Source organism: Labrus bergylta, chromosome 10 (genome assembly GCF_963930695.1).
Source record: "Labrus bergylta chromosome 10, fLabBer1.1, whole genome shotgun sequence".
Lineage (NCBI taxonomy): Eukaryota > Metazoa > Chordata > Actinopteri > Labriformes > Labridae > Labrus > Labrus bergylta.
The window spans coordinates 7,271,918-7,281,070 of NC_089204.1; the positions used below are offsets into that span (position 1 = coordinate 7,271,918).

Genomic DNA, 9,153 nt, shown 5'->3' on the forward strand with positions numbered 1-9,153 from the left:
AACTCTTGATACGTACGACTTTAAATCATTTCTTCACGCTTGTGTTATTCCTTTTAACGTTAAAGTTTACTATCTTTACGTAAATAATTATAAAAAAATATTTATTATAGTGTTTAACGTATTTCTGATAATTAATTAAATGCTTAATTAAACTTAAATCTCGATAAATAAGATAAAAAATGTAGTTCGTTTTTTGTAAAGTTCTGAAGTGTTGTGACTACCACGCATGCGCAGTCTCAGTGTGTACGGAAGTGCTGCCGCAGCATGAACGGAGGTGAACACTGAGATGTCCAAACACGTTTTTCTCACAGGACCTCCAGGTAACTTTTCACACACACCGTGTTCAGAGGTGTTTGAGATGAAAGTGTCTTTGAATCCGAAGCTGTCAGTCAGCTGTTTAACCCACAGTCACACACAGGTCGTTTTATATCACAGTATTTAGGAATCAGGTGAAGATGAATCTTTTACTCCCTGCATAGGGAAACGTCACCTTCATATAATGCGTAATGTTTTAAGTATTGTGTTACATACAGCTCATGGAAATAAATAAGAGACCCACAGAAAAATATCTTCTCAGGTTCTGCTATTTGTCCTTTTTTATTTATTTATTGTAAACAACATTTCTCCAAACCTTTTACAAAGATGGTGAGATATAAATAAAGAGATCAAATGAAACAACAAAGACAGGATGATTCTCATAAAAAAAAACAATCACACACCGTGGTAAAGTGCTTTGAGATAATTATAATCTTAATTTCTCCAAGAGAAACAAGAGTCCATCTTGAGAGTGTGTTGTTTCACATTTTTGGAGTGAAAAAGCTGAATGCAGATTTCCAGGTTCAGAGAAAACCTGCAGGACGGTCTGTAGAGCGAGTGTGGTCAGGTCCTGTGCTCCAGTTGAGCAGAGATCTTATATAGGATGGTGTACAATGATGAGGGTTTCTCTGGTTATGAATCTAAGAGCAGAGTGATACACTGAGTCTCATGTTTTAAGAGTGGAAGCAGAGGCATGTCGACAGATTATATCGTCATAATGGAGGACTGACATAAAGACTGCTTAACAATACTTATCCTGCACTTATGGAGAGAGAAGTTAGATCTGATTCTGTGCAGTGAGCTTTCCATGTGATGCTTAAATGTAAATGTTTCAACCAGCCAAACGCCGAGATATTTCTATACTGCTGCCATTGAGTGTGGATAACTGTAGACTGTTGAACTCAATATCTTGTAATTAAACAAACTCATATTCTCACTGAGGAAGAGATGAGAAAAACAAACATGGAGTCAAATAAAACAGAAACATGTTCATTTTATTGAAACACAGTCCTGTAAATAAAGCAGAGACTAACACATTTTAGCAGACGTGTCTTTATTTTTCCATTATTTCTCTTAGTTCAGCTCTAAATGACTGAAGCTTTCCGTGCAGAGGATGAAAAATGGAATCATGAAAACAGGCTTAATTTTTGATACATTCAGTTGACTGAGATCATAGTTTCAGGGATGCACAGCTCACTAATGTACGGATGAACCTGTCCTCACATGCTGCAGCCTTGATAATAAAGCGTGTTTTGTGTCGTCTCTTGTTCTGCGTTCAGGTGTGGGGAAAACCACGCTGGTCCAGAAAGCCTGTGAAGCTCTGGCGTCCTCCGGAGTGGGAGTTGAAGGTTTTTACACGGAGGAGGTCAGAGAGGGGGGCCGCAGAGTCGGCTTTGATGTGGTCACAGTGAGAGGAGAGAGGGGCCGGCTGTCCAGAATCAGGTTAGCAGACACGTCGTCCTCTCCAAACACAGATACCCGGCTCCCTTTGAATCCTGCACGAACACTCTTCTTCTTTTAACTTGCAGAGACGCTTCCGCTCCATCTCATGGCAGACGGGAATACACGGTCGGACAGTACGTGGTCGACTTGTCTTCATTTGAAAACATGGCTCTCCCCCTCTTCAGAAATGTAAGAAGCATCACGCTCCCTTTTTTAAACTCTCCTTCATCAATAGATCACAGCCAGCATGCACGCTCCCCCGTTTGTCTCCACTTTACAAACCATCGCACCTTTGATTTTCTTTGAATTGATGGAATAATTGGAGACTAGAACACACATAAATACCAGGGTGACATTTTTAGTGTCGGTGGTGCCGTCTGGCTGTCACTGACCGTGATTAATCCGGCATGTAAAGTGAGCCTGGAGTGACGCCTACACACACACACACACACACGCTGTAAGCCAAAGTGTGTGTGTGTGTGTTGGAGTCCACTTTGATCTCAGCTGAAGGGTCTCTGTAATCACTGCACATCAGCACACGTGTGTAAAATGCAAACAGGCAGTCAGTTGATAAACACAAGATGATATCATGAGGAACTGTTCCCACCTGTTGGATGATCCCCATCTCCACCAATGAAACCTGTTTGATCTTTTCATCAGTTACTGTTTCGACTTTTTATTTCTAAATTAAACCTAAAAGTCTGAGGCCTCTCAGCTGGAAAACGGTGGATTGCCTCCTCCGGGTGGGGAGCGAGTTAAAGACTTTAAGTATCTGAGGTCTATGTTCTCAGTCAGGGCAAGATGGAGGGTGAGACTGACAGATGGATTGGCTCAGTGTCCGCAGTAATGCTGACCTCATCTGTGGTCATGACCTTTGAGTAGTGACCGAAAGAATGAGATTGTTCCTCTTGATGCCTTGTGTCTGTTTATGACGTCAGAGAAACCCTGATTTTAAACATGAAACTACTTTTTTTAAATTTTTATTATTTATTTTTATTGTCTTTACTTTTAAAAAACCCCACAGTTTTGGAGCCCCCTGTGGACAAAGTGGTTCATCTCATCTCTTTGCTGACTTTGTCCTGAACATGCAGCAGTTATGTTTTCTCCTGCTTTCCTTTAACAGTCAAACTCACTGACGTGAATCACTGTAAAAAAAAAAGGCTTTCTGCTGTGAATCTCTTCATCTGCTCTGACCCCGTTGCGGTGGTTACAGACATGCAAAATAAGGAAATAGAAACGATTGATCTCGTCCTGATGGTTTGTTTGCTTTTTCCAAATTTCAGACCGTTTCATAACCAGATAAAAACTCCTCAGAGGAGCTTTGGGTTTGCTAGCTTCCACTATCATCCAGATTCTCCTCTTTCACTTCTCAGCCCGGCTCTGCTTGTGTCCTAGCTGCTAATATCTGTCTTCTGCAGGTGGGTTCAGCAGCAGATGAGGGCAGCAGGAAGGTGTTTGTCATCGATGAGATCGGTAAAATGGAGCTCTTCAGTCAGTCGTTCATCAGAGCGGTGAGGCAGACTTTAGACAGCTCCTCCTGCACCATCCTGGGAACCATCCCCGTCCCAAAGGGGAAACCTCTGGGCCTGGTGGAGGAGGTGCGGGGCAGGAGGGATGTGAAGGTCTTCACTGTGAGTGTAAATAAACATAGTCTCTCTCTGTAATGGGGGGGGGGGTATTTAGGTATTTAGGTCAGTTTAAGTCCAACAATGACTGTAGGACAGTGTTTACTGTAACCTCTGGGTCTTATGAGGGCCGTCAGTGTGCAGAGGCCGTGGCCTGCATTATCCCTCTGCTCAAGCAGGATTAACTGTAAATCATGCGTGACTGATTCAACAACAAAGGCTGCGCTCACATGTCAAAATAATTTCTCACGGAAGACTCAGTTATGGAGATTGTCATACAAAACACTCTCTCACTGGGCTGGTTATCATGATAAACAAAGTCACAGAGAATGGACATCAAACTTTCCCTCGTCAGACGCTCGGTCAGAGATGAGGCGTTTACACGGTGCGGGTTGATAATCTGAGAGAGGACACTGGGGAGCTTACATCCTGCTGGTCAGGGTGTTCTTATGTTAGTGATCTGAGGCAGTACGGCTAATTTAATGCTGCAAGCTGTCTACACTGGGGTTGTCACAATACCAGATACCGATGACTGTTTGGTTACCATGGCAACAAAAATAGAAGTCCTAGGCACACTGTCTAAAATGTATACATACAAAAATTTGAAATATTTGGGGCCCTGCCCTGTGTCCCTAGTGTTTTTTTAAAAATTGTTTTAAACATGGAGAGAGCGTTAACAGCAGCAGGCAACCGCCCGGACAAACAGAACAGCAACCAGCGTCTTTTTGTCAGAGTCTTTGCTTTCTTGTGCGGCCGCTCCGAGTGCTTTGAGTTGAAAATCTTTCAAATTTTCAGAGTGCTGCTGTTGACGTCACCGACGCTCTTTTCCAAATGTATACAACATAGTGCTGAGGGAACATAGTGCTGAGGGAAAATAGTGTTGAGGGAACATAGGGCAGAGGGAACACAGTGTTGAGGGAACATAGTGTTGAGGGAACATAGTGTTGAGGGAACATTGTGTTGAGGGAACATAGGGCAGGGGGAACATAGTGTTGAGGGAACATAGGGCAGAGGGAACATAGTGTTGAGGGAACATAGTGTTGAGGGAACATAGGGCAGAGGGAACATAGTGTTGAGGGAACATAGTGTTGAGGGAACATAGTGTTGAGGGAACATAGTGTTGAGGGAACATAGGGCAGAGGGAACATAGTGTTGAGGGAACATAGTGTTGAGGGAACATAGGGCAGAGGGAACATAGTGTTGAGGGAACATAGTGTTGAGGGAACATAGGGCAGAGGGAACATAGTGTTGAGGGAACATAGGGCAGAGGGAACATAGTGTTGAGGGAACATAGTGTTGAGGGAACATAGTGTTGAGGGAACATAGTGTTGAGGGAACATAGGGCAGAGGGAACATAGGGCAGAGGGAACATAGTGTTGAGGGAACATAGGGCAGAGGGAACATAGTATTGAGGGAACATAGGGCTGAGGGAACATAGGGCTGAGGGAACATAGTGTTGAGGGAACATAGTGTTGAGGGAACATAGGGCAGAGGGAACATAGGGCTGAGGGAACATAGTATTGAGGGAACATAGTGTTGAGGGAACATAGGGCAGAGGGAACATAGTATTGAGGGAACATAGGGCTGAGGGAACATAGGGCTGAGGGAACATAGTGTTGAGGGAACATAGGGCTGAGGGAACATAGTGTTGAGGGAACATAGGGCCTTATTCTAAACACTATTTTGAATGTTTTTGTTCCGTCTCTTTTTCCTCTCAGGTGTCAAAGGAAAACAGGAACTCTCTCCTACAAGACGTCATCGCCGCGCTGGAGCTCTGTCTCAAACAAACAAGCTAATGTGAGGATTCAGAGCCACTTAGAGGACAGACTCTGCAGCCTGTTAGGGGTTTTTTTTATGCTGACTAGAAGTTTTATTTGTGTCAGTGAGTATTCGGGCGCAGCGTTGAGTGGAGCCACACACGCTTCATAGCCGGGTTGTGACCTAACCTGAGGGGCACGCAGAGCTGCGGGGGTGGGGGGGGGTGGGGGGGGGGGGGGTGTGTTTGTGTGTCACATGCATGTATTAATGTACAATATTCATTTCTTTCTTTCTCGTACAGCCTCAAAATGGATTACATGCTGAATAATTGATTGTGAGATGGAAGGCAGCGAGGGAATAGTTCAGTTAGTGTGTAAATAACCTGCGCTTGCACGCTCCAACACGGCGGCTCGCATGCAAAGCAGATCAGATTTATTTTTATTTCCTGTTGGTCTCACAGCAGATATTTCTCTTTTATCCGGTTATACTGTTCGTTCTGCACAGGAACACGTCGTGCTCTCTCTCTCTCGGCCTTCCAGTTTTCTGCGCTCTCGTGTTCGTCCACTCGACCTGACGATGAGCTCGTGGAGATCGATCAATATTTAACCGTGCAACGATGTCCAATCCATTCATGGTTAATTCATATCTAGTGTGAACAAGAAAATGGAAAAAATAAACAGCTATTGTCCCTGAGCGGTGAGATGGTTCTTCCCGTGTTTTCATTTTAATGCATTTAAAGAAGGAACGGGTTCTTCTGTTCAGCGGTTTTTAAACGTTTTCATACCGACTGTCAAAGTGTGCAAAAACCACGAGGGGATTTCTGTCCATGTGCAGTCACTTTACATTAAAGGGTAAATAGAATCACTGAATATAGGATTAAATTTGAGGACGACAGAGTGCAGCTATGAGGCTCAAAAGAGTTCAACGTGTTTAAGCACTTTAGGAGGAGACAGGAACTGCAGATTAAATCTGATATGTCTGTGCTCTTCTGCCTAATGTGATGTCATGTTTTATTAAACAACTTTATATTCTTAGTATATTTATGTTTATTCAGTCTGAGATCTCTTTAAAGTCTCTTTTAGATCCTACATTTCTAAAATCCTGATCTGGGTGTTCGTGTAGTAGTCCTGGAAATCGGTCTTGAGACCACTTTTTTGAAGGCCTTGGAACCGAAAGCATTTTTACTCAGTCTTCTCTCTGTAGACAGACACACCAATACGATACCAAGATGATGTTCTCAGGTCAGCATAGGCCACTGTGGGATAGATTCAACATATGAATAAATCAGTATAAATCCCTCTTTATTCAGCGGTCTTTACCTGTTTTCACACAGACACTCCTGACAATTTGTAGAAAGTTGAGATGGGAGAGGGAGGCTCAGAAGGCGGGACTTGAGGTACAGTCCTGTCCTACTTTAGGATGCTGTCACACATGCACTCCTGACAATTTAAACAGTCTGCCCCTAAAATCTTCCAGAGTTGCTCGTTCACACATGAACCTCACAGGAGGACGTCATGAGGCAAGACGTGACCTAAGAGGACGACGCAGAAATGTCGGTATGAAGTAACAGAGTTTGGCGCTGTAACAGAACGTTTTTGTGCTACATGTAGTTTGACACATTCACCATCTCAACAGAAGAGTAGAGAGGATTAAACTGGTGAAAACATCATGAAACATTCTCATTACCTACACAGAGTCAGGCAGACAGTACGCTGCGATATCGATATTTTGTCCCGACCCTTCTTTGTGAAGCTCTCTATAAATAAACAGGAAAAGTTTGAGTCTGATTTTAGACTGAAGAAGTTCGGGATCATTGAAGGTTCATGAGTTTGCGGACAGTTTGGTTTAAACTCTGCGTGAGTCTGGCAGCGGCGTCAGTGAAGTTTTTAATAGAAGCTCTCTCTGGCTCTGGATTTTTGTTTCAGCACCAGCACTTCTTCTTCAGGTCACTTCAAAGTGAAAATACAGGGAAGTGTTTTCTTGGCGTGCGTTCGGCTCATGTATCCGATGTAAGCTGTCAGTTTGGCTGCAGAGCGAGCTGCCAGCTGTGATCTGCGTCAGACGTGCTGCTGAGACAGCATCTGTTTCTGTGGCCACGCTGACGGACCTCTGCATCACGCCGCAACTGCAGGCCCTGAAGCAGCCTCTGAATCGACTCTGGGTTGGTTTTTATTTTTACACCAACATGGAAATATGAGTGTGCGTTGTTGTTGCAGACTCCAGGGTAGCGCAGTGTGATGGTTGGACGAGCCGCGCGGTGCTGCGCTCTCTGTGGACGGTGAGCCTGGGCGCCCTGCAGCAGGAGAACAGATGGGTTATGTAACAGTGACACAGACCTGCCAGGTTTACCACATAGAAGGTGTGTGAGGATGCATCTCATGTGTGATGATGTAATTAGCAGCCATATTGTGACATTCAGTCGCAGCAACGATGTGAGCTGGGGTTATAGGGTAGCTGTGAAGAACGGAGAACTCTAGGAATCAATCATTGTTTTCTTTTCTTTAATATCGTTTCATATGAAAATGTACGTCTATAATGAGACGACCAGAGGATGCAGATCAATCAATCAATCATTCAATCAATCAATCACTTTACAAAAAGAAGGTAAAGACCTTACTCATTGTTATGCTACAAAAGAAAAATGATCTGCAGGAAGGATTTCTCCTTTGTATTCCTCTCGTTCCTGTTCTCCACACTGACTTGCTGCGGAGGTGAAGGTCGGAGCAGGCCGTGCATGAATGAAGATGGCGGTGGTTATGGGGACGACACAGTCCGGTGGCGGTTCCTGGGGGTGAGTCATGCGTTTTGATTTGATGAAGGATAAGAGTTATTCACAATAAGGCGTGTAGCTGACCTGATTGACAGGTGGGCGTGGTGTAACGGTTTGTCAGGAGGTTTAAAACCCGCCTCAGCTCCAGCTCTCAGCCTGTCGTTAGGTTGACTGAAAGTTAGACTGAGACAGGATTTCCAGCATGGAGACCGCCATTGATGGGACTCCAGCGCCCCCTGCAGGAACAGATAGGTGACTTCACTCAGGCTTCAAACATTCATATTTACAGTCTGTGGTCTGCCCACAGCGAGCTGGTGAGGGTTCAGTGCCTTGCTCCAGGGCACCTCTCCAGCTACCAGACCGATTTCAAGACTTGGTCTGCACCGGGACAGACTGTGTGTGTGTGTGTTGTGTGTGTGTGTGTGTGTGTGTGTGTGTGTGTGTGTGGAGAACATCACCGACATGCAGAATCATCATCTCTTCGTTTATACAGCAGCAAAGAATTCCATAAAGAGGATTATTTCTCCAGATATCATTAACATGACATTATAATATTCTATGGCATCGTCCAGACATGGCAGCTCTTTAAAATGTAAACACTCTGGGTCTGTTCATACATAAACATTGTGTAACTGTAGCAATTAGACACACTGTCAGGGAGGGGGGGCGGGGGGGGGGGGGGGGTGTTGATGTATTGATGAGGGAGGGGGTGGGTTGCGTGACGGCTCGTACAGAAGAGGCTGAATGCATATGAAGTGAATTAATATCCATATCACAGAGACGCATTGGGCTCATATCTGCAGGACAGATGTCTCAGAGGCTCCCCGCTCCCTTTATCCCTCCTCTCATGGAGACGCAGAAATGCAAGGAGCTTACCAGCAATCCAGGACAAAAGAGGGAGAGCCCACAGGAGGGAGGGGCGGGGGGGGGGGAGGGGGGGGGTGGATGTGGGGGAGCTGGTGTTTCAGATGAGGACATTTCTCTCCAGTTATTGCACTTTGTGGTTGCAGCCCAGGAGGCTCGACGACAGCGGTATGATGATATATTGTCCGCGCAGCCTCCGGCCTAAACGGCAAACACAGCTGATGAAAATGTGACATGTTGTTGTTCAAAGAGCTTCTGGGAGATCGAGCTCCGGGCGGCCCTTCAGATGCTGTTTATTTCCCAAGATGGCCGCTCGGGTTTGTTGACACAAGTGGAGCTAAAGCTTCTTAGCGTCGTGATGTCACGTTTACAGATGGA

General features: G+C 44.9%; 1 protein-coding gene across 2 annotated transcripts; it reads left to right on the forward strand.

Annotated features, from left to right (window-relative positions):
• Nucleotides 1–214: 214 nt before the first annotated feature.
• On the forward strand, nucleotides 215–5,841 carry ntpcr (nucleoside-triphosphatase, cancer-related). 2 transcript variants are annotated; one of them, XM_029279898.2, is made up of 6 exons: nucleotides 215–320; nucleotides 1,596–1,758; nucleotides 1,845–1,947; nucleotides 3,177–3,395; nucleotides 5,102–5,180; nucleotides 5,443–5,841. In XM_029279898.2, the coding sequence occupies exons 1-5, from the start codon at nucleotides 287–289 to the stop codon at nucleotides 5,177–5,179; spliced, it is 597 nt and encodes a 198-aa protein (XP_029135731.1). In that variant the 5' UTR covers nucleotides 215–286; the 3' UTR covers nucleotide 5,180; nucleotides 5,443–5,841. The 2 variants fall into 2 exon arrangements, with proteins under 2 accessions (XP_029135731.1, XP_020502667.1); XM_020647011.3 differs by having other exon boundaries at nucleotides 3,177–3,389.
• Nucleotides 5,842–9,153: the final 3,312 nt, after the last annotated feature.

Coding starts and splice junctions, on each gene's coding strand:
- ntpcr (XM_029279898.2), top strand. CDS start 287: ATGTCCAAACACGTTTTTCTCACAGGACCTCCAG. Junction 321..1,595: donor TTTTCTCACAGGACCTCCAG/GTAACTTTTCAC, acceptor TTCTGCGTTCAG/GTGTGGGGAAAACCACGCTG. Junction 3,396..5,101: donor TGAAGGTCTTCACTGTGAGT/GTAAATAAACAT, acceptor TTTTCCTCTCAG/GTGTCAAAGGAAAACAGGAA.